Source organism: Chiloscyllium plagiosum, chromosome 19, assembly GCF_004010195.1.
Source record: "Chiloscyllium plagiosum isolate BGI_BamShark_2017 chromosome 19, ASM401019v2, whole genome shotgun sequence".
Taxonomy (NCBI): Eukaryota; Metazoa; Chordata; class Chondrichthyes; order Orectolobiformes; family Hemiscylliidae; genus Chiloscyllium; species Chiloscyllium plagiosum.
In genome coordinates this window covers 41,328,177-41,353,928 of record NC_057728.1, presented here as the reverse complement: position 1 = coordinate 41,353,928, position 25,752 = coordinate 41,328,177, and the positions used below count along the sequence as shown (strand labels likewise).

The window sequence follows — 25,752 nt, the reverse complement described above, 5'->3', positions numbered from 1 at the left end:
GATAATGAAGAGGTCAGAGAGAGAAAATAGCTTAGCTGTGCTGAATGCAAAATGTCTGTCACAAATAACCATGACCTTCCAGTTGAGTGTGTGGTACTGGAAAAGCACAGCAGGTCAGGCAGCATTCGAGGAGCAGGAGAAGCGATATTTTGGGCAAAAGCCCTTAGTCAGGAATGAGGCCTTCATTCCTGATGGAGGGCTTTTGCCCAAAATATCGCTTCTCCTGCTCCTCGGATGCTGCCTGACCTGCTGTGCTTTTTCAGTACCACACTCTCGACTCTAATCTCCAGCATTGAAGTCCTCACTTTCACCACGACCCTCCAGTTACCTGCCACTTCAAGATACCACTGTGTTTCCATGCCAATAGTTCTGTTGCAGGGTCTAGACTAGAGGCCGACTGAAGTGTTCCAGTGAGCCTCAGTGCAAGCTCAGAGTAACATCTCATTTTCTGCTTGGTGACTCTGCAGCTTCTAGGATTTTAGAATCTGATTCCAAGTTCCATATTTTTACCGACCCCTCACCTGGTCCTGGTACGGCATGGGTTGTTTTTAGCACAGTCACCCGTAGTCAGGTATTCCTAGGCCTATTGTCATATTACATGGGAAGCATTTAGCATACCTAACCCATCATCGCACTCTTATTATCCTTTATTCAACCTTTCTTATGTACTGGTCTGCTATCCATAATCTCTTGTGTACTTACCCTTTTAATATCTTTCTTTCTCTCTCTGTCACTCTCTAAGGGATTGGGCTCCATCTATCCTGCTGACCGCTCCCCCTCCCCAGAGTAAATGTCACATTTTTCATCGCTACTAAATTCTGCTGGTGAGTGACAGACGTTAAACTCAGCTGAATTCCAACGGGAACTGCCAGACCTGCCGAGTTTCTCCCGCAACTTCCTGTTTTTGTGTTAGTGGGTGGAGGGTGGGACCGAGTTGAGATCGCTGTGAGCAGGCTGGATCGGTCACAGGATCTGCCGCAATGTCCAGGCAGCGCGCGGCCTTGGGCAAGTCCCTTGTTGTAAATGGATACTTTTTGCCTTTAAAGAACGATGTAGCGAAGGAAGGTTCAGATACAGAGGACGAGGATGATGATGACCCGCAGTTCCTGGACCTCCAAGACATGATGAGCGTGTCTGACGGCGCAGTTTCCGTCAGAACCTCTTCTGTTGCTCGGCGGTTCGGTAAAACAAAACGTTTCTTTGTAGTTTGTTCAAATGTAGTTTATGGTGCAAAGCAGCAAGACAATCGCTGGTAAAACCTCACTTCCTTACTGACTGAAGTGGCCTGCAACGGGTCTTGTACTCCAGCAACTGGAAATCTTAAATTAAAACTAAAGCTCGGGATACTCAGCAGGCTTGGCAGGATGTGGACAGAGAAACACCATTCACGTTTCAGGCTCGTGACCTCAGTAAAGATTTCGGATCTGAAGTATTAACTGTGTCTCACTGTCCACGGATGCCGCCAAACCTGCAAAATATTCCCGGCATTGTCTGTCTTTTAATTTGTGGCATGTGCACAGTGGCCTAGATTTTGTGGTCAGTGGCGAAGTTAGATTTGGACCTCTCATCACAATGATGTAGATTTTGCGACACTAATGATAGCAATTTTTATTAATATTCATTGGTGTTCCTCTTCTGACTCTGGTAGCAACACCTGGAATCGGCACAGGTTCAATTAAACCCCGTAATCTGGAAGCTGTTGCTGATTTTCCCTTACGAATGTTTGATTGCACCCTGGAGGTTACACAACAGAAAACGAAACTGACTAGGTTTTCACTTATAAAAACCATGAAAAATCAAAATTTTTGAATAGGTTTTATCAGCGTTCTAAATTCATAATTGCTGTTGAACGCATTAATTGGCTGTGCAGTTAATTTTAAAATCAACTAGGCAAAAGTGAAGACTGCAGATGCTGGAAACCAGAGTTTAGAATAGAGTGGTGCTGGAAAAGCACAGCAGGTCAGGCAGCATCAGAGGAGCAGGAAAATCGACGTTTCGGGTAAAAGCCCTTCATCAGGAATGGAGGCAGGGGAGCCTCCAGAGTAGAGAGATAAGTGGGGGTCGGTGGGGCTGGGGAGAAGGTAGTCAAGAGTACAATAGGTGAATGGGGGTGGGGATGGAGGTGATAGGTCAGAGGGGAGGGTGGAGCAGATAGGTGGGAAAGGAGATTGGCGGGTTGGAACTGGGGTAAGGTGGGGGACGGAGGGGAATGAGGAAACTGGTGAAGTCCACCTTACCCCATTTCCAACCTTCCAGCTCAGGGCTGCCCTCATGACCTGTTTAGTTTAATTTCTTTCCTGGTATGGGAATACTTCAGCATGATTGACTGCTTACCTGGATGATTTTTCTTCGTGCACACCTGGAAATCCTTTTGACTTTGAATCAGATTTAAATTGACATCTGCAAAGTGAAAAATCCACATCAGATATGGTTTGTGGCAAATGGGCTGTTGAAATATTCTGAAGATAGTGAAGCAGGAATAAATGTACTTCTTATCCTTTGATTTTAATTAAATTTCAGTGAGAGGGCATAAGAGTTACAAGCTGAAATATTGAGTTTTAAAGAAAGTGTTTCTTTGAAAATATGAATTTTTAATTTTGTGGCAAAAGTCGACCTTTCAATATATAAAATTAATTTTTCAGGGACAATGAGGCTTTTGAGTAAAGAATTTGGGCTTGATATATTATTGAAAACAGTTCTACTTCACTCTATAGGTTCACAATATTCAATGTCTTTTACAAGAATTGTTTTAGCAAGGAGAGAGTATATTTTGGCTTAAAGATTCTTGCCTCATTTGCAATCCGGAGTATTTTGTGAAGAAGTATGGAATGACTGACAGCAACTTTGGATTTAACTGAAGGCATGGTTGAGTTACTATCATTTTAACAGCAGTAATATGGTGAAAACTGATCACTTGTATTGGCTGTACTGCAGAAAAATCTAGTCTGTTGTATAGGAACAAACTACGCCAAAAAACTCTGATTATATCACTTGGTCAAAAGTGCAACACTGATGTTACGAGAAATGCTGGAAATACTCAGATTTATGGTTGACGATTTGCTAATCAGTAACTGCAAAAGTGATAAAGCATCTTAATTAATAAACATGATTGCAAGATCAACACAGAATATGGTAGAGATAATTAGAGTAGAGAAAACCATGAAAAGATAATGAGCATTTGGAACTGGGGGAAAGGGATATTTCTGCTTGTTTCAGCAATTGTGATTGTGCCTGTGAATGAAGGCCATTCTTCATCCATTTTGAAATTGTATAGTTATCTTATTTGTCAACATTTTAAGATGTTAGGAGATATACTTTGGGTATCATTCAAGATTTTGCAGTTTTTGACATTGGATGATTAATGCAAACAGATTGGCTACTTACAAATCAAAGCAATTAGCTCTGATGTGATGGCATGTGAAAGTGTTTTTTTGGAAAGATATAAGATGGCAGCCAGTATCCTTAAAGCTATACTCTGGAAGGAGCAAATGGCCTGGAGGTTCATCTCCGGGCACAACCATGCAGTTTGTCAGGTTACACTCAAATTTCCTGTGAATCTAACAAGAATCTAGTACTTGAGCAGAGCTGTTAGAAAGGAATTCCGAGATTTTAATCCAGCAACAAGGAAGAAATGGTGATGTCGTTCCAAGTCTGGGTGGTGTAGTGTTCCGAGGCAAGTCATCGTAGTGATTGTAATTTGAAGACAGCCTCTGACAAACACAATTGCAAAATGCCCTGAACCTAGAGGTGGTAGCCTTATTACAAATGGAGGGATTGAAAGATGGTTGGTAAAGATTTAGAAGTATTGGGCATACATGAACTTGCTTTTGTACCTAAAACTCAAAATTCTGTATTCTTTTAGAACAGTACTTGATTAACACCAAGATTGAATGTTTCTTTCACTGCAGCTGTGCATAAAATTGTACAACATCTTCAGGAAAGTTGTAAAACTGAGTAGGGAATAAAATATCATATAAATAAGCCTTATTTAGATCAAATGAAAGCCATTGTTAACAAATTATTGAAAATGCAATATGATGAATCCTTACAGAACAGTTTTAAAACTATTCTTATTTCCTCAGTGATTTCATATGAGAAGGTGGGCATCTTTGAAAGCAAAATTAGTTGGAAGAGATGTAAATAAATGATTTAGTGTTGAAACCTTAAGTTAGCAGTCAGACTTAATATCTCTGTATTTATCTACCTTTCCCTAGTTAAAATCAATGACCTTGACTCCAACAGAACTTACAAGGTGTCTGGAAGGTTTCATTTTACAGACCCATGGTGGAAAGTGGCTGCAAAGATCAAGTGCATCCAGAAGAAATGGTATTTACAATGTACATCCTACAGTCTGAGGAGTCATCTGGCAAAGCAAAGAAAGGAAATTTTCAGCCTGTTCCTAACAGCATGTAAAGTTCATGAGCAACATAAAAAACAATTTATTGAGACTTTGACAGAGGATAGTAACCTTGAATTTTCAAACCTGTTGATGACCTTACAAAGGATTGCAGATAAGGAGGCAATACAAGAACCAAACTTTGCAAAAAGCATTATTGCAGCCATAAATAGTTCAGGTAAGCTTTGTGTCGCTTTTTGGATTATAGATTTTGCTCTGTATTGAAACGTTGTACGTAATCTTCAGAATTCAGTAGCATCGATTCATAGAGATATACCGCATGGAAACTGACCCTTCAGTCCAACTCATCCATGCCAACCAGATATCCTAACCTAATCTCGTCCCATTTGCTAGCATTTGGCCCATATCTCTGTAAACACATCCTATTCATATACCCATCCAAATGCCTTTTAAATGCTGCAATTGTACAGCTTCCACCACTTCTTCCTCTGGCAGCTCATTCCATACATGGACCACCCTCTGCATGGAAAAAGTTGCCCCGAGGTCTCTTTTATATCTTTTGTCCCATTAAATCTAACGAGTAAAATTCTCTGTCTGGTGTGCATATTGATATAAATGGATAAATCTTATAGAAGTATCTTTTGAGCTCATTTAGAAATGTTTTGTCGAACTGCAGTGCAAGAAGTTTAGAATGATAAACACTTACTTACATTTGCAGGTTATTATATCAATTACAGGTCCTTTTTTGTGCAGCCAAAATGGATGTTTGGACAATGAAGCATTTTAAAGTCAATTTTCCAAATTCATGAAACAGTTTCTCACCATTTCTGCTAGTTTATTACAGATTTTCAGAAGTTTCCTTAATAAATCACTCCCAGCACCAAAAACTAACGTTTTCTTTTAACATTCTGCTTGTGTCGAAATGCTCAATATTCAAGTACAAACTAGTTTCATTGATTTTATGTGGTCTGAATGTCTTTAGTTTAACAATTTGATCCACAAATTTCAGTAACTGTAGTTTAGTGTATACAGCATTTGCCTGCAGTATTCAGAATTCAACCTGGAGGGGACTTGCAGCCCTACCCAATTGATTTATGATTACTAATGCGAGCTAATATTCGGAATTTTAAAATAACCACCACCTGGTACATTTTCCGAACTGAATGTACTTTTTTGTGATCCTGTTGGTTGAAAGCTACCAATATTAACAGAGAGGAAATATAAGAATTCATAGTTCTATCTATAAAAGGTGAAGCCAAGTTTGTTTTTACTCTATTAGTTGATAGCGTCACAAGAAGTGAATACTTCAGATTGCATTTTTAAAAATAAAGTTACAAATGTCATTCATAATCACAGGCATATGGAAGTACAGCAAAATTAAAAGGTAGGACTATAAAACCTGAAGTATAGCTTCTGTCTCAAGGCACACTTTGTTCTCTACAGTGTAGGGTATTTGTAGTTGAAAGCTAATATTGATACGCTGCTTTCAATTCAATGAAGATTGCTGTAATTTAGTTTATATCCTGTTTCATGTAAAATCACAGCACTGGTTAACCAGTGCAGTATTTCTGGAACATCATTGCTATACACGAGCTTGAATCTTCTGATCTCTGGCCATATGACTAAGATGTGCATTCTGGACCCTGCCAAAGTTTTAACGCATAGACCTTTTTCTGAATTCACTCGTAAGACGTGGGCATTGCTGGCTGGCCAGCTTTTCTTGCCTGTCCCTTGTTGCCCTTGAGGGTGATTGGTGAGGTGCCTCCTTGAACTGTTGCAGTCTAATAGGGTCCAAAAGGCCATTCTTTTATCTCTGGGACTCTTTGCAAATGTTTCAATTCTGATGTACTTATCTGGATAGTTATTCAGAAAATATTAGACAGATCACACAACATTCTCTCAAAGCGTTTGTGCGTGTGCAGCTGCTCCAATTTTCCACACATGCTGATAAGATTAGAAGTAGCAATGTGTTTGAATTTGTGTGGCTCATTTTGTAGCTATAGTTAGAGTGGAGGACATTTCTCTGTCAGCATCAATGGCCCTGAGGCAGAGGTAATTTAGCTTAAACTTCCTTTGAGGAAATATCACCAACAATCTATCCTGGTCCATCTACATTGATGGTACAGTCAAGAATGAACACCAATGCCTCTACTACCTCAGAAGGCTAAGATAATTCGGTTTGTTCACAATGACTCTTGCCAATTTTTACAGATGCAACTATTTGGTTAAATCACGACTTGGTATGGCAACTACTCTGCCCAAGACTGAAAGAAATTAGAGAATTGTGAATGCACAAACTAGCCTTCCTTCTATTGATACTTGCCACTGTCTTGGGAAAGTAGTCAACATAATCAAAGGCGCCCCCTCCACTCCAGTTTATACTCTTGTAACTTCTGCCCACTGGGAAAAAAAAAGTTTGAAAACATACCAACAGATTAAGGAACAGCTTCTTCCTCAGTGTCATCAGACTTCTGAACCACCTCTAATATTAAGAGTTGATCTTTCTCTGCACCTTGTCTGTAGATATAACACCATATTCTGCATTCTGTTCTATTACCATGATGTACTTGTGTAAGCTATGATTTTGTCTGATTAGTATGCAATACAATGATTTTCATTGTATCTCGGTACATGTGACAAAAACAAATCAAAATGAGGAAAATGTGCATGTGGAACTTTGTGTCAGATACAGTAGGTAAGATGCATTGTGTGCTGTATCTCTAAGCAGCAGGACTCGGGTTTAATCTCTGATTTATGTCCAGTTAGACAATTTCACGCCAGATGTATGTCAGGTTGTTGTTTGATCTCTGTAATATTGGTGTAGGGAGAAGAACATAATCCAACTTGCAATTTTATTCTCGTATTTGCTGCCAGAATTACATGTCCCTGCATGTCGGACAGGGTCATGATTTGGCTCAGTCATATTGCAAACAAAACATTTTTGTTTACATTGCTCATGATCGTATAAAATGATAGAACACATTTGAGGATTGAATAGCCTACTCTTGCATGTATAATCTTTGACTAGAGGATGGGAATGGCATTGGATGCACTGCCAAACTCAATGACCTTTTCAGAATTGAAGTAAGTGGTTAGTTATTCATGAAGTGAATGTGGGCATTTTTGATTGGACCAGCATTTATTGCGCATTCTGAATAGCCCTTGAGAAGATGGTGATGAGCTGTCCCCTTCGAAAGCACAATTGGGGAAAGACTGTAAAACCTGGTCCTGCCGGTGAAGCCTGCATGCCCTGAGTGAATAAAATGAAAATTTATAAAAGGAATCAGGGTTTTTTTGTGTGGTATTAGGATGACTGTTTATGTTGATGATAACAACTTGTAATCAGAATTGTAATCTGATAAATTTTGCTTTAGAACTGGTCTATGACAACCCTTAAATGACTGCCATTAACAAAACAATCTGCGTGCTAAATGAATGCACGTGAGCGTATGCATACGAGATAACATTTAAGATTCACGTTATTAATTGTGCAATAATTTAGTTGAAGGCCAATATGTGCAATATGCGTTAAAGTTCCACAACTTGATGGAGATCCTGCCCAAACTTCTGCCGAAGCATTTCTTGGAAATTTTAATGCCGAAAGAGGAAAATGGAAGAGTGCGCCGTGCATGGCATATTCTGGAGGAGTTGGAACATTTGATTCAGACAGCAGTATGGAAGCTAGGATTCAGTCAAGTAAGCACATCTGTTTGCACAATTGTCAATATGAGTAAATCCCAAGTATGGTGTTGGTTTTATTTTCTGTCTGAGCATTTAAACTTTGTAGTTCTTTTTCATCTGCATTTCTCTTCTAAGTTTCATTGACTATAGTAGCTGTGTTTGTGAGAGGGAAAAAAACAAAATTCAAATGTTGGCAAACACAATGCACAATTAAGGGAAACCATACCATTGTAAACCTGTTTCTAATCCTGAACCTTCCACCTTTTTTTATTAAGTCTTTTAAGAAATTCCAAGATCCTTTTAAGGTGCAGATGGTCTCATTAAATAGTTCAATAATAATTTCTGAAGGACATTTCCTTTACTGTTGACAGATTCTTTCAAAGGAGCTACAACTGATTGGTTGTGAGGCATCCTTGTTGGCCTTTGAGGAAGCTGACCTAATGAAGACAATTCCAGAGTTACAAAGGCATGCTTTGGTCATTTATGATAAGCTGAAACAGACTTGCTGGAGTAAGGGGCACACCTACGTTCAAGTTGATGAACTGACTGCATTACGCTCATCAGAGTTCAGTGTTCAAAGTGCATGGGAATCACTAAAATTTTTAAAGGACTCCAAGATAATCATAATTGAAAAAAGGCGAGTGTACCTCAAGTGTTTTTATAACTATGAGAAAGAAATTGCATCTTGTATAAAGGAACTTGTGAATAAACCTCCTTGGCACATTTCTCTATCTGAAGCTTTGACAAAAGCCAGTACTGCAGAACAAATGGAAACACTACCTGAAAACACAGAGCACATTGAAGAAGTTAAATTGGATTCTTATCAATTGAAAGCTGCTATCATGATGTGTGAAAATCCTGTTACAGTCATCAGTGGTAAAGGTGGCTGTGGAAAGACCACACTTGTCAGCCACATCTTCAGCACGGTAGTTAAAAATATGGAGAGTGCAGATAATGAGGAACTATTGCAAGCATGTCGAGATCTTGAGCAGGATGAATGGGCTCCTGAAAGTTGGGATATTCCAGTGGGCAAAACTCCCAATGGTGACTCTGTTGACAAAGTTGATGTCAGAAAGGTATCTGTGCTGTTCACTGCACCAACTGGAAAGGCAGCATCTCTTTTAAAGAAAAAAACTGGGTTTAATGCTTATACTTTACACCAGGTAATTGCCATTCAATGATACTTGTGGATAATTCAAATCTTTTAACATGTTTAGCATAAAGTAAACATGATTTTTAAGAAAGTTCCTAAAACACTTCTATTGCTCCTGTGTAGGAGGTCAAAAAGAGAGCCTAAAACTTTGAGCAATATATTACTCCAGACTACATGTAAACATTCAGTGAATTGTTGGTTAGTTTCTTTCAACTCTTTCAAAAAATAACTGGTGTATATTTTCACTACATTAGACTATATTATTAAGATAATTTTGGTTATTTATATTAAGGGAGAACCTGAAAGGGTCAGAATAACTTTGGAAGCAGCATTTACTGGTTGCCATCAAGGGGTTCTGGAATCCAATTGCATATGGGAATAAGAATCTTGACAGTAATTCTAGTGGCTGCTAACAGTTGAAATATAAATTAGAACTTTGACAAAGCTAGTTTTGAGTATTTAGTTCAGAGCCAAGTACAGTAATGTGTTAAAGACATAATTCCAAACCATATCGTGGCTGGAAATTTGGAAGTCAGGTGATAGCAGGATTGTGCTCCACACTATAAGAAACTCTCCCATAAAACTTTAATTCCTGTTACTGTTTGTCTGTTTTCAACATGAATATTTTACTGACAAATTTATCGATTAAGCTTCGAGATTGAACATTTCTTAATTCCTGTCTTTAGTCTTGCTTTGATTACCTTTTCTGATGTTAGCGTTTCTTTAATAGCACCTTTGTTGTTGAAGCTGTTGGTGAAAAGCTTGGTCTTTTCTTCAAATTGTGTTGCAGCTCCATTTTCTTTTCTGACTTTCCCTATCTCCCTGCCGTATTAGTGTGATCCACTACCATCTCTAATTAAATCTCCAAGTCAGGATAATGACCCTGATGTTTATGCCAGTAATGACAGCAATACTGTCAGTGTTTGCTATCATCACTTCTCTGAAACTGACAATCATTTGGAGTGCAGGCACACACAGTTAAGCATTAATGCAGCTGTAGCTGCCATTGATTCCACACAATGTGATTTTGAAATCCCTATATACCCCAGTCACACCAAAGACCCTGAACTTCCCCATTTATACTGTTAGTCTTTCCGTAAAAACCACTGGGAAATACAGAGGAACCTCGATTATCTGGCATTCAATTATTCAAATATCGGCTTTTCCGACAAGATCGCAAGGTCCCAATGCATGGCTAAACTGTTATCCAGCATTCGATTATCCAGGATTCAATTAACCAAACGAATTACTGCCCTCCCGTGTCTCCTTCGGATAATCAAGGTTCCACTGTAGTTATATCTTGTTAAATGAGGAGTCACTTTATTTTTTAGCCTACTATGTTCTAAATTACAGACTCTGTGACCTTGGAAAAACTACTTATTTATGGAATATCCATATTCTTCAGGACAATTTTAAAAATAACTAACATTTTGAGATGTTTTAAAAGTTCATGACTTTTTAACTTCTGTTTTCATTGCAAATGTATTTTTTCTTTTAATTGTTAATAGGTAACTTGAGTAACACTGAAAAAGGCATATTTTGTCAAAGCTTTTTGTCTTGCACTCATGAGGACAAGTCAAAAGAAATCCACATGGTGGGGGGGGGGGGGGGGAGTAATATTCATACTGTATGCGAGCAGAGTGCTTTTTGGCAGGTGAATTGTTAGAGACATTGCCATGTAAAATGCACCAGTTAATGGTGACTGTCAATTAACTGCCAAGCATTGTTTACATTTTTAAACAGTGTCAATTTACTTTGGTCAAGTACTTTGCTTTGCCCTGAGAAATGAACCAACGAATACATGTCACCTATTTTGTTGTACTAAATCAGACTTTGTGTCTGTATGTTATATCTGTCTGCCAAGAACAGGGTCATGTCATATGTTGCCTCCAGGTCTCACAACTAAGGAGACACTGACTGACAATCCTAAATTTATTGTCAACATAATCCTTTTCATATTAAGAAATAAGTGGCAAACTTTGTCCAATTGCAGAATCACATCTAATTTTGGACATGCCTGTATTTTGAATTTTGCAAGCAGAGACTGGTTGGGTGGTCAGTACTTTGTTTGTTTGTTGCTAACAGCTGAAGGAATAAGCTTTCTGATTTGATCTACTTGTCATTGGGATGTGTGGCCTACATACATGGCATCAGCCAACACTGAAATTCATATGCAACATTTTCATTTGTGTGAAAGGCAGAACATCATCTTGGCTCGATGACAGCAGCATCCATTTAGTGGGAATGCTACTTGTGTAGCAGGACAAAAGAACTAGCTTGATCTGTTCCTTAAATTTTAAGATGCCTTACCCTAATCTGAGGTAGACTTGGCACATTTTCAAGATAATGAATTGTAAAATAGAATAGAATAGCCTTTATTGTCACATGCACTCGAATCCACTCCACTCTCCTGCCTGACCTATCACCTTCATCCCCTCCCCCACTCACCTATTGTACTCTATGCAACTTTCTCCCCACCCCCACCCTCCTCTCATTTATCTCTCCACCCTTCAGGCACTCTGCCTGTATTCCTGATGAAGGGCTTTTGCCCGAAACGTTGATTTTACTGCTCCTCGGATGCTGCCTGAACTGCTGTGCTTTTCCAGCATCACTCTAATCTAAACACAAGCAGTGAAAAGTTTGTAATGTCGCCTCAATAGTGGCATCTTAGGTACAGGTACTTCAGATTTTTTTTACAATTGAAAGATTCAAAGAAAATTTAGCGAAAAAATGCAAATTTTTCAAAAAAGAACTCTATTCAAACTCCAGAATAAGAGTAGAAAGTGTCTTTAAGTACTCAAATTATAGTCCTTTTTCACCTGAGTCTGTGCCAACTGGCCTTCAGAACATGAGCCCTTGCTGCCTCCACGTGCTGGCCTCCAGCCCAGACTTGCCTCCAAGACTCTTACTAGGCTCTGATTGCCTCCTGCTCCGGCCTCTGGCCTGCCACTTGCCTCCAGGACTCATCTTCTAGATTGGCCTGGGCTTGGTGTCCTCCTCCACCCCTAGCTGGACTTGATCTCTCCTCCATTCCCTCCAGATAGGGTAGTTTATGAAGTTAAAAGGTTGGGATTGGGTGGTGGTAATTGGTGAAAGTGAAGAGAAACTGCAGAAAAGAGGCAAAAAAAAGAAAGAAACTGGCAAGCAGAGCTGCTCCATCTGCTACCATCTTAGATAAAATGGCCATTAGTCCATTGCTAAATGCATGAGAAGTGATCTGTTCAAGTTAGCCATTCATCCACAGGATGTCATTTATTTATTGCATCACAAAATGTGGGCTCTGCTAGCAAGGCTAGCTGTTGTCATCAATCTTTTTGGAAACTTCTTTAATTCATTCCAATTTTCAGGTTTTATAACTCTTTAGGGTTAAAAAAATGAACATGTGGAACTGCATTAATATTGGTATTAGAAATAGTAGTAGCTATAATGATGTTAGTGAGGTTTTATACACTTGTGTTTTGGTTAGTAAATATTGCACAGAACATTTTTAAGTACTTGAAAATTGATTAGAGAGAAATATAAATGTAAATTTCATATCTGTCTCAATAAAGAACTATTGAATTGTGTTTTTTATAAACAGGTGATGTGGAATTTCTGGGCTACAGAGAAATCAATTGCATCCGGGAAACCTCATGATTGGATGTTTTCTGATGTCCAGGTACTGATTGTTGATGAGGGAAGTTTGGTCTCCGTGCGTATCCTAAGTACTGTTTTAAAGTTGCTAATGCAGCATGCCAATCTCAAAAAACTTATAATCCTTGGTAAGTATCTGATGATCAGAGTTCTACTCATTCTTAGAATGCATTAATATGCAGTGCAAATTACTTGCATTTTCTTCAGTTTTCTTTTGACATGTCACCCAGAGGGAAACAGATTATAGAGTACAATTACAAATGGTGTTAAGTAAACTTGGTTCCAACCTCAGTGCTGCCATGAAATATAATTTCAGCCAACAATGTGGTGAAAGTGAATTGATGAACATTTCCAGAAATGACCAGTTAGCTTTACCTGTTTAAAGAAAAATCATAACTTTATGAATAGGACGGGTTTAGTGGGATATGGGCCACTGCTGGCAAATGGGACCAGATTAACTTATGATATCTGGTCGGCATGGATGAGATGGACCAGACAATCTGTTTCTGTGCTGTGTATATCTATGACTCTATTATTCTCATTGTTACAGAAATGTACTGATTATTCTGTTTGTATGTCATTGTAATAATACATTTGTAGATTTTAATTTGAATATCAGTTTCTACGTGACTATGTTCCTTGTGTCTAGAAGTGCTTCCTCTTCTATCAGAGGTATCCAGCCTCTTAGAGCATATGACATGGCCCATTTGATTTAAATTGTCTGAGTCATGCAGAATTCTGATTTAAACATCATGTATAATTCCTAATCTAATTTGTATTTTTTCAAATCCTTGGACTGTTACTTATGTCTCCATCATCCATCCATTCTACATGTTTCCTCTCTCCAGCAATTTCATTGGTGGTCTCCTTACTTTTTTTATTCCTTCTGTATTTTCCTTCCTTTTGTAGGCTTCAGTATTTTTTCCTTTCCTTTGGCTCTGTAGTTATGGATGGAAAGAATCACCAGCAATGGCGTTCAAATGGCGGGGTTGAAATGATGGGCATTCCTGAATGAGGAGCTGATAGTTGAGACCGGATCTCAAATTCAGTATGCTTTGTGGAGTTGGTTATCCCAAGAGGAGCTGCAGGAGATCAGCCTGAAGCAATGTCCTTCTCATGGGGACTGAAAAAATAAATGTATTTGATGACCAACTAGTGCATTGTTGATGCGAGAATGAGCATGTGCAGATTAAGTTTAAACACAAAAACAGAAAATGCTGAAAATATTCAGTAGGTCAGGCAGCATCTGCAGAGAGTGAAGAAAAAGTAATGTTTTACATTGACTGTCTTTCATCAGAACCAGTTGAACTTAATGTTATTTTTCTCTTGACTGATGCTGCCAGGTCTGCATTTTCTGTTTTTACTTCAAATTTTCAGCATCTGCAGTATTTTGTAAAGTTTTCAAAATGCTGGATCAGTGCACTGTTGTTTGGTCATCCCTGGATTTGAACAGTGTTTCTATGTGTGCTTTTTCTAGTTTTGTGATATATAAAATTACATCTTTTGGTTTTTTTTCTAGGTGATGTTAGACAGTTACCAAGCATCGAGCCAGGCAACATGTTAAGTGATGTTTTTTCCAGTTTGTACCGCATTAGATGGAGCATTGAACTACCAACCAATCATCGTGCAGAGAGCCAGCTGATCATAGATAATGCTGCTAAGTATGTCTCTTTGTTTTCTTCAGAAGTGCAGTTGTCTACTCTCATGCATGCACTTGAACTGAAATAGTTTTCCTGTAATGTTCTCATAATCATTTACAAACTCTGTCAACAACCACCTTATTGTCCTCTGTTGAATTTTGAATGATCTGCCTTAATATATAAGCACAATAATCCTGACTAGTCTGTTTGCTTTGATGTGTTTTTGACACGTGCGGTTGGATCTTCTCGTTTTATTTTGGCAACTTTAAGATTGCTTTGTTGCTTTAGTGTCATTTGCGTTGTTGGTCACTTTGTTTTTCCTTTTGTGTATTAATTTTCTGATTAGTGTTCATTTTGTTTCTGCATGAATTACAAATAAAAGAAAGGGTTTACTACTAGCCTGCATGCCTGAGAAATGTAAAAGCTATATATATAAGCTATATATATAAGGGCATTGGTCCAAGCATAACTTGTATTTACCTTCCACATTGTACAGGTGCTTCAATGGCATTAATGAAGCAGATTGTCTGAATGTGTGTGTTCTGTGTGAGCTCTATCTGCTCACTCAAAGCTTTATGTCAGTCATCTCCTTCAAGGCAAGATACTAATTGCAATTGCTACCCATAAGTCACTATCTTCAGAAGACAAGATGAAAAACAGTGGGGATCAAGGTGGTTGGGAAAGGGAAAGTGGCTTTTGAAATCGTTTTCATGACTTGCATTCTTTTGATGTAACCACTTCACTTTTCATGACTTCTAATTTCTTAGGATTGCTGAGATGGGTTTGAAGTCTACATATAAGGAGTTGCAATATGACGCAGTGATGCACATATCAAAGTCCATAGATGTCATCATTCCAACACCTGATAAAAAATTCATTCTTGTTTCTCTACCCTCCATACATAATTCCACCGGTGAGTCTGGAAATGATTCATATTGATTTAATGCTTGGACTTGCAATCAGGAAAGGATGTTTTACCTCAAACACTTTTTTCATTGGCTGGGTCGCTCGCTGGAGACATGGTGGATAATGCAATCCTGCCAGTCATGGTTGCTCACAACCAGTTATGTGATATGGTACAGTGATGGGCATAGACATCACTATTCCAATATGAGACATCTGCCTTTCACTCAAGACAAAGTCCTCTTTCAGAGAATTGCTGCCATTCAGGTTGGAGCAGTGGATACCACTGAGATTGGAGGCAGTCCCAAATTTAAAAGTGGCAGGAGTTCAGATCAGGTAAGTAGGAGGCGTCATGGAGAGTGGATTGGGAGAAAGGAATGGGCATCATGATTTAAAGAGCAGACAGGTTAGAAGCACTTGGATAGTGCGACAAGTATCTTTTAGGTGGGTTGCCTACTCTTGAAAGAATGAAAGTAATAAAAGTGTGCCCTGCTCCACCTGCCTGAGGGCCAAAGCAGTGTGACTTGGTAATGTCTGCACTTACATGAACCTTTCCTGCAAGTCTCAAAATTGAGGCCAGGCTGGGAAGTAACCCTTGGATGGATATTTATAGGTTCCTGTGTCCACATTTATAATATAAATATCCTTTTTATAAATTTCTCATCCAATAATTACACATTCTTTCCTGCTGGTACTGAATTAAATCTGTGTGCTTGGTCTAGTTGTACCTGGGCTCCTAACACCGCTATGTCTATGCAGTGCCAGCTTTATGCTTGTGATGCCGCAGTTTGCACATCTTAAGGGAGTTTGGATTGATCTATATACATCAGATTTTTGTTAAGGTGAATGAATGAATGCAAATAAATGCTATTAACTCATTGTTATGTAGGTTGAACTTCTAAAGATGACAGGGAATTTAGATTTGGGCATAGTATTTATGTTTCAGATGCATATTTGTATTGAAGAGTACGGAGAACCAGAGTGAAACATGGAAAATAGGACCAGGAGTAGGCCATTTCACCCTTTTAAACATGCTCTGTTATTCATTATGATCATGACGGATTGTCCAACTCAGTAAATAGTTCCTATTTTCTCCCCATACCCTTTTAACTCATTAACCTTAAGAACCATATTTAACTCCTTTGAAAACATCCTTTTTTTTTTTTAAGCCTCAACTGCTTTCTGTGGCCAAGGATTCCACAAGTTGTATGAAGAAATTTCTCTTCCTCTCAGCCATAAATGACCTACACCATATCCTTAGACTGTGTTCTCGACTTCCCAGTCATTGGGAACAGGAAAACTGCACTGAGCTGATTTAAAAAGCTTGGAGTACCCTTGTTTAAAAATTTTAAATATGTGAAAACTTATTTCTTGTTTGTCTGGTTACTGTATTTTAAAGTATGATGGCAATGTTTACATTTTTATTTGTCAGGGGCAGATCTTCAAAAAGCTATTGAATGTTTACTAAACTCAAAAGCCCCAGGACTAGACGATGACGAGACTTCACAGTTCATTGCGTTTAGACGGTAATTATATGTTTAAGAAAGGTGATAATGGATTCAACGCATAGTGTTTCTGCCCAGGTATCACTGCAAAAACTAAAACAGGAATGTGAAAGATAACTTACTGCCCAATGTGCAGTGGCATACTATAGGGGTCAGTGCTGGGTCCCTTATTGTTTGTGATCATAAATGATTAGATGAGAATGTTGGGAAGGTGATGCATGATAATTAAGTTTGTGATTGACAAAGATTGGTTGGGTAGTTGACAGTGAGGTGACAGGTTACAGCAGGGTATGAACAAATTGGGCAGACCAGTGGCAGATGGAATTTAACTCTGATAAATGTGAGGTGATGCACTTTGAAAGAAGGAACAACATAAGAGAGTACTTCATGAATGGCAGCTCAGTGGAGCAAAGCGATCTTGGAATGCTTGTCCACAGATCCTTGAAGGTAACAGGATAGGTTAATAGGGTGGTTAACAAGGATTAAATGCAAGTGTCCTGTAATGGTCATGGCATATAAGAGCAGGGAAGTCATTTTGGATCTGTACAGAACTTTGGCTAGGCTACAGCTGGAGTATTGTGTGCAGTTCTGGTCACCACGCTACAGGATGGAATTGATTTGAATGGGAGGGATTGTAAAGGATATTCACCAGGATGTTGCCTGGGATGGAGCATTTTGCCGATAAAGAGAGGCTGGATAAGATCAGGTTGTTTTCTCAGGAGCAAAGAAGGTCAGCAAGTGATCTGATAGGCCTGCCATTCATCAAATACTTATGAGGGCCATGGATAGTGTGAATAGAAAGCAACTGTTCCCCTTAGTTGGAGAGTTAATAACAAGGGAATATAATTTTAAAGTGAAATGCAGAAGGTTTTGAAGAAACCCAGAGGACGGTGGGTGTCTGGAATTCACTGCCTGGGAAGGTAGTTAAAATAAGAAACCTCAAAAACTTTAAAAGGTACTTTTCATAACATTCAATGCTATGGTCCTAGTACAGAGAAGTGGGACTAGTTTAGATCGTAGCATATTTTTGGCAGTATAGAATTGATAATCCAAAAGGCCTGTTCTGTATGATTCTATGACATAAACTTGCAGTAAATTGAGATTTGTTGAAGATATTAACCACAAGCTGCTTAGTTTTTAAATCAATGCTTTACATACACTAAGATTATCTTAATGGCCTTTGTGAAAATCATTTGTTCTCTAAATTGCTACTGCTTATAGCTACTGCTGTCGGGGAATGCCACACCTGTCTGTTGATGCCAACCTCATGCATCCACTGTAGTTCATCTGCTGTCATAATCTGTTATCCAACTAGCCTCAGTCAAACCTTTTCTACTGCCTTCTACTTTGCCCTTTAGAAGAAATCTCTGCAGCTGTTTTCTGGTTATCACTGTTTAGTGTTCTTTTTGATTGGGCAAATTCAAGTTTCTATTTTAAAATACGGTTACAAGAAAGAAAATGACCTTTCACTATTCACCTTTGACATAACGGAAATATATCTTAAGTTAGCACTTCTTGTAGAAAGTGAGGCCCAATGTGTTGTTTTATTTATTCATGGGTAGTTGATAGCAGCAGAATTTGTCATCCCAAAATGCCCTTGAGAAAGTGGCGATGAGCTGCCTCCCTGAATAGCTTCAGCCCATCCAGTATGGTCTATTGTACAGTGCTATTAGGGGATTTCCCAGGAGTTTGAACCAGGCACTATTAAGAAATGATGAAACAGTTCCATGTGTGGTGTTTGGCTTGGAGGGAAATCTGTGGGTAGTTGTTTTCCAATGTGTGGCTTCAATTCCAATTCTCATTCTTTTCTACTGGTTATTTTTTATTATACATATTGAAGAGTAACTATAAAGTGTGACATAATGCTTTATTTATTTTGATAGGTTTAGATGGCATTTGAGATGCTATGCTCAAGCAGTTCAAATTTTACTGTTTGTGTGTGCAGTCCTAGGCTGCATTGACTGTTTTGTCTTTTATCTTGAACTAGATTGTTGTAATATTGAACATCTGTTCAAACGTCAATTGATGCCTTAATCTGCATTAAGATTTCTGACTTCTTATTACACAGGGTGGATTGTGAATTAATTAATGAACTTTGCTGCAAGCAATATGCAGGCCATTCGATTAGGTAAGGAGTGCTGCTAGCTGTGTGACAATTCATCTTGCCTATATTTTCACTTGTAACAGAATGATAGTAAAGATAAAGATTTTCCACAGAGTACCAAGTTTAGTGCTTACTGAAATTACATTATTGCAGTGATACATGAGTAACATACACTTTAAAAGAAACATTTGAAAGAGTCATAAACAGCATCTATTAGTATATTCCCAGCTACTAGGCTGCTATGTAGTGTGGAACATAGGAATTGGTAAAGACCATTCATCTCCTTTGCATCTTGTTCTACCATTTAATTTGATCACAGCTGATCTTAATTGTGTATTCATATTCTGTAACCCTTAGTATCCTTGGCTAGCAAAAATCTAGTAATTACATTTTAGAAATATTCAATTGGCCTAGCCTGGAGTTTTAGATTTCCTCTCCCCTTGTTATATAAGACATCATCCTTGAACAAGGCGTAAGTGAGGACTGCAGATGCTAGAGATCAGTGTCTAGATTAGAGTGGTGCTGGAAAAGCACAGGTCAGGCAGTATCCAAGGAGCAGGAAAATCGACATTTCGGGCAAAAGCCCTTCATCAGGAATGAGCATTCCTGATGAAGGGCTTCTGCCCGAAACATCAATTTTCCTGCTCCTTGAATGCTGCCTGACCTCCTGTGGTTTTCCAGCAACTCTCTAATCTAGACATCGTCCTTGAACAGACTAATTTATGCTTCTCAAACTGTGGGAATAAGCTGTTACAATTTTTAAGGCTGTTTCCCTTTGTTCTAAACTCCCTGCAGAGGAATTTTTTTTTAATCCCAGAATGAAACATCTAAAATGTTTTGGTTTTCTTGTTTTTCATGTGGAGAATATCAGTACTTCATTATCCCAACTTGCTTTTCTTTTTGAAGCAGTGTTGAATAGTGAACTCATTAGTTCTCTAAAATAATTAAATTTGGTTGATTTTAATCCCACCTCATCCAGCTTCACTTTCACTTCAGATACGAGCAAATATGGTTTAGGGTGCTGGAATTCTTTGCCACTTCCCCACAGAATGCATCCTAGTACATTGGGTTTTCTTTACCCAAGTTGTTGCTTGTTACTTCCTGGCACACTGCCAAATGAGTTCAGATCACTTTGAGCCTTTTCAAAAGCTATAAAAATAAGTTGCTTTATTCTATTGCCTCCTTTTTTAATTGCTGCTATTCTCTTTTAAAGTTTAACTTGCATATAATGTTATCTGCACAACGAACATCCTTCCAGACCCTGAAGGTGTGAATAATTATGTGAATAGTGTGAAGATGGAGAACGGAGTACAAATGATTATTTTGGAAAGATATGCAAAAATTCATAACACTGACTTATTCCAGTACTTTGGACATCCTGCCTCCACTATGCTTAAGCTCATGGTTTGTCATGTGCATTATACAGTGGAGATCATGCTGCAGTAATGAAATTTTTGATAAACTGTTTTCCAGTGATCAAGTTGCACAAATTTTGATTGTATTTCAGAAATCATAAAAACAAGATTGATTTCCAAGTTGGGGACAAAGTGTGCTGTTCAAAGAATGGATATGTCAGAGACTTTACACAACAATCAGAGGCGCAGACAAAGTCAGAATCAAAAGAAGAGAAACGAGTTCGTCTTTGTAATGGAGAAATCTTTTTTATCGCTGAGGTAGAGCCATGTACAAGTTGTTCTGGTATAACGCACACTTAATCAATGCAAATTGACCATAACACAGTTGACTAATTGTGGACGCTGTTTGGATAACATGAACATTTTACTGAATAGATATGGGGATATTCCACAACGTGATTTTTGATAGCACGAGGTTGCAGAGGAATGCAAATGTCGTGTCATAACAGAACGATCTGTAGTTACTAATTTGCTTTTAATAGTGACCATTTTGCACATAGTTAAAAAATTTAGTCTTATTTCCTTACAACCATCTGTTTACTAAATTAGATTTTTAAAATGATATTATTTTGCATTTACCTGTATTAAATATTTTTAGCACTCCTGTTGTGTTTGGGATATTCTAAAGTTAGAAGGAATTTTTTGAAATACTGATGCTTTCTTTAACTAATGGAGTGCCTTGGCTAAGGAAAAAAGTAGTAGTATTTGGTTCTGGTCAGAATTTGAGCTCAGCTAGAGGGTGTGAAAGATGTGCATGTTTAATGCTGCAGGGGTCAGGTTTGTGTGGAAGAAGAAGGAAAGTGAGAAGATAGGAAGAACATGACTTGGGTAAAATGCAATGGACTCATTGTGAAGAATATTGGACAGAGGCATGAGAAATAGGTACTTGGGCTGGCCAGTGAAAGCTCGCTGGCGCCTATGAACTGTGTCCCAGCAAAAATCAACGCAGTTTAAGAAATTGGAGAATTTGTAGGATCCAGGGGTAGCAGTAGAAAACAGGCAGTAACTCACTAGCTAATTCTCACTAAATCATATTTAGAATGCGAAGAATTTAAGTTATAATATACTTCATAAGTTAGTAATTTTAATCTTTCTCCCCAGACAATAAATAGCAAATTGATCACTTTTTGCACATGTTGCTTCCAAGGAAAAGAAATTCAGGCAGAGCACAATGCATGTAATTGATTTTGCCAATGCACACCAATTAAAATTAGTCTGTTTCTTACATTTGGATGGATTTTTAAAAATTGTTTTGTTTGGTTTGCAGTATAAAATTGAACAAGTCAAGAACCAAAGCTTTCATTATTTGCTACTGGATGATAAGGATAGTCGGCAAATATTAGTGAACTATAAAAGTGTAATGAAAGAGTGCAGATTGCAACATGCTTGGGCCAAAACAATCCATACTTTTCAGGTAAGGAAAGGAGCTATCAATTCATTTGTTATCTGTTTGTACACCAAGCTGCACTTTCACCGGTTTGACTTTAAATGTTGGAATGGTTAAGCATTAAATATATAGTAGTATTTAGGCAAACACTTACTTAACTCCACAGGATGCAAGGCCAAGTGACGGTAAATGAGATGAGAGTGGCTATGTGCTTGATGACTAAAGGGCTTCTTTCTGTGGTGTGGTAGCTGTGACACTGTGACTCTTAGTTTGGGCTATATTCATGAGTTACCCTTTGACTCAAATAAATCTTGTCCAAATACTGTATCATTTTGATTCCTTTTACTGTCTCTCAGTTCATAATTGGCAGTTTAGTCCAGTAGTTGAAGAAATAATGATTTCTAATAAGATAAGTCTAGGTAGTAAGTTGTTTTAATTGTAATTAGAGTCATAGAGATGTACAACATAGAAACAGACCCTTCGGTCCTCAAAATAAAATAGCAGAAGGGACACTTGAAATAAAAATCAGAACATACTCTGCAGCTCCAACAGCATCTTTGAAAAGAGGAATAATGTTTCATGTGGATGACCGGTCATCAATTGTTTGATTGTGTAGGACATTTATCTAATCATTTTCTAGGAAATGAAACTGCAATGATTTATCCTTTATCTATGAATACCACAACTAATTTCAGCATTTCTAGCTGACTCACAGTCTAGCGTCATTTCTAGTATGTAATAAATTCTGTTGAACCCTAATCTTTAGAACACCTCTAATGTATCGCCCCTTTGATTTTAGGGTTCTGAAGCTGCCACAGTTGTGTATGTTGTAGGATCAGCAGGAAGACAGAACTGGCAGCACATCTATACTGCAGTCACACGAGGGCGCCAGCGTGTCTATGTTGTTACTGCTGAGGACGACTTTATTAAAGCAGTGACGGCCAAAAGCCCTCACAGAAACACCCGACTGCGTGAATTGCTGCAAGAGAAAATACGAGAAATGGAATCCACTTCAAAAACTGCAGGATTACTGACCAAGCAGGAACCATGTAGCGTGCTTTTGAGAGTGCCTTCCACACCTGAAGTAGCGGCCTCAGCACAGTTCGATTCACTAATGCCTTCTGTCCAAGTAGTGGATGACTCTGTGTTCTGCACAGCCAATGAAAGAAGAAAGGACAATGGCAAAATGGATCCTCAGGAAGGTGACTCCTTCTCAGCGGATCTGGCATTTGCACAAGATTACAGTTGGTCACCTCAAAGTCTGGAGTTTGAAAACAGGGACTGTGAGGTGCTGAAAAGTACAACAGCTGTGCACAGCAGCTCTCTTCAAACTAGTGGTGGAACCACAAGTGATATTCCAGTCACAATGACTGGAGAGGAGGTCGCAAGTTCTAATAAAGTTTCAACACCTTGGTCTTGTGGCAGTAAGAGAATTGGTAATACTGTGGAAGATGAGAAATCACCACAAAAATGCTCGAAGGTAATACTATCTGTGAGCTGGTGTAAATGTCTGAATAATTAATATTGGACCATAGTTGATTTTTTTGTCACGTGGAAAGATGCCTTAAGCACAGCAGTGTTCCGGGTAAAAATTATTGAAGGGAACATTAGTCCACAGCACTAGTGACAACTCTTTTTTTAGTTTAACTCCTGAGCAACTGTAATTTATGTGAAGGTATTCTCCATAGTGTTATACTTATTAGTATTTCATTAGAACCAATGAGAGAAACCAAAACAGAAAAATTGCTGTAGAAACTCTGCTTTCTCTCCCTGGATGCGGCAAACTTGAGTCTGGTGACCCTTCTTCGTTGTCATAACTCACTGATCTAAATTGCCGCACTGTAACTTTAGGCTTTTTGACCTTCTCTCTTACACTCAATTGTCTAATGACATTGTGATGTCTATCTTTCCCAATGTTTCTGCACTCTGGTGTTCCCTCAGATGTTGCCTCTTGGTTCGCAAAACACTTGCCAACTTAGTTTAAACTTTCTCCTGCAACACCAGTAAATTGCCCCATGTGGAAATTGATTCCAGCTCTGATTGGGTGCTACTCATCAGGCCTGGACAGATGCAGTGTTCCACAGAGCTGGTTCCCAATCCCTCCCTCATGTACCACTTCCCAGCAGTCCATTCATCTTCCTTTATATTCATTGCTGTAATCATTTGTGTGGTATGGCGAGTGATTTGGATATTACAACTTTTGAGATCAAGAACAAAATGTTGGAAAATATGACAAAAACCAGTGCTGGAGAAACTCAGCTAGTCTGGCAGCATCTGTGATATCAGACTCAAATTGTTAACTCTGTTTCTTTCTCTATGGATGCTGCTACAGGTGCTGCATTTTTATTGTTTTCCATTTTTACTGCTTTAAGGTTCTGCTAGCCGATTGGAACCAAATACCCTAAATTCTGTAGACAGAACCACATTTATCTTTTATGAAAACGGTACCAATCTGACATGCTATTTTGTCACCCACCTCAGGGTCTTCTGTACTATCTGGTAGTCACCTATTCTCACTTTCCCTGCATACAGTTAAGATGGAAATTGACCACATCTCTAAACATGTTATCCATTAAGCACTTACCAGTTGGTATTTCTGTAATGCACCCGAGGTAATTTCCTTGGTTAGTGGTGGTTAGTACTGCTTCCACGTTGTTGGGTTTTTATGGTTCTTGATTCCTGCACTAATGGTTATCCTGGTCAAAGACGTGACATAGAATATCAATATAGTGTGGAATTGTCAAGCTGCTAAAAGTTCTAGATACTAAATCTTGGCTTCTTCTTATAACTAAAGGAAAAATAACTGAAGATTTTTGATGCTGGTGCCAACGAATGCTAAGAACCATTGATAGTATTGCGGTTGGGAATTTAAGTACCTATCTTATGCACTCAGCCAAATGTATTTTGTTTTGTAGATATCCTTGGTGGAATCACCTCTTGCCTGTAAGATGTTTAGGCAGCTGGCACTTGACTACTCACCCCCAAGACACAACTTGAAAGTAAAGCAGCTTTTCAAAGAAGAAAATTGAAATGAGATGATGCCAAACCCCCCAAAAAAAGAGGAAATGTGCAATAAGTTAAAGGAGTAGCATGCTTTCATGGAGGAGATTTAATGTTGTGAAGAAGTTGGAGGTTCTAACAATAGTATTTTTAAACTGGTTTTAGGAGAACAATTTGCACTGACTTGTAAGATTAACTTGTTTAAAAATGTGATCTGATTCTGTTTCGTCAATTACCACCAATTACCATGAATAAAAATAATGTTTAAAAAGACAGAATATTCATTATTTCATTTCCTTAAAAGATCATTTTGCAGAAAAGTGTTTAATTTTGACATCCATCTCTGATCACTACCAAACAGTAATGTATCTTATACTGTATTTGTATTTTAGGTAAACTAGACTACTGCAGTCATGTATGCTTTTACTGTTTTATTTCATCTTGCATATCCCTTACAAATTAGCAGTGAAGATTCCCAAAACCTTAAGAGGACGATAAATATCATGCTACCAAAGTAGGAAATTTGTACAAAAATACTTTACAGTTTATAATACTTGTCTGTTACAAATAAAAATACATTGTCCAAAGGACATTAGTATGACAGATTTGATTCAAGTTTGCCGAGAGTCGAACTGTCTATATCTGTTGTTGGCAGTGTTTGTTCTAAATATGAATCATAGTGTTAGGCAGGAAAACTTTAACATAATGGATGTATTCTTCAGTGTTCGAAAGTTTAAATGGATCAAAGCAGGGTACAGCTGCTCTCTATTTCTTAGGTGTCAGGTGTAGATTTTAGGTTTTCCAACCAGTGGTAAAAAGTTTGCTTTTCATTGATCAAGTGCACTAGATTCTGCCCATTGCACCTTTTCATGGTAAGATTTCACCTGATGGTGGAAGTTAACATCTAACCTGGTACGTTTGATTCACTGAAGTGAGGCACAACCAACAATAATACTAACATTTAACCAGCCTTG

General features: G+C 38.4%; 1 protein-coding gene across 2 annotated transcripts; it reads left to right on the top strand.

Annotated features, from left to right (window-relative positions):
* Positions 1-702: 702 nt before the first annotated feature.
* On the top strand, positions 703-25,050 carry helb (helicase (DNA) B). 2 transcript variants are annotated; one of them, XM_043709642.1, is made up of 13 exons: positions 703-824; positions 4,215-4,574; positions 7,860-8,053; positions 8,410-9,201; positions 12,772-12,952; positions 14,344-14,485; positions 15,232-15,377; positions 16,800-16,893; positions 18,941-19,000; positions 20,484-20,649; positions 21,659-21,805; positions 22,578-23,258; positions 24,694-25,050. In XM_043709642.1, exons 1-13 carry the CDS (start codon positions 791-793, stop codon positions 24,805-24,807), a joined length of 3,111 nt encoding a protein of 1,036 aa, XP_043565577.1. In that variant the 5' UTR covers positions 703-790; the 3' UTR covers positions 24,808-25,050. The 2 variants fall into 2 exon arrangements, with proteins under 2 accessions (XP_043565577.1, XP_043565576.1); XM_043709641.1 differs by lacking the exon at positions 703-824 and adding an exon at positions 884-1,182.
* The last annotated feature ends 702 nt before the right edge of the window (positions 25,051-25,752 follow it).

What these genes read in the sequence shown, in the direction of transcription:
- helb (XM_043709641.1), top strand. Translation starts at nt 981, where the DNA reads ATGTCCAGGCAGCGCGCGGCCTTGGGCAAGTCCCTTGTTGTAAATGGA. An exon ending in GGAAGCTAGGATTCAGTCAA is followed by an intron (nt 8,054 to 8,409) that starts GTAAGCACATCT and finishes TACTGTTGACAG; the next exon opens with ATTCTTTCAAAGGAGCTACA. An exon ending in TATGCAGGCCATTCGATTAG is followed by an intron (nt 19,001 to 20,483) that starts GTAAGGAGTGCT and finishes ATTGTATTTCAG; the next exon opens with AAATCATAAAAACAAGATTG.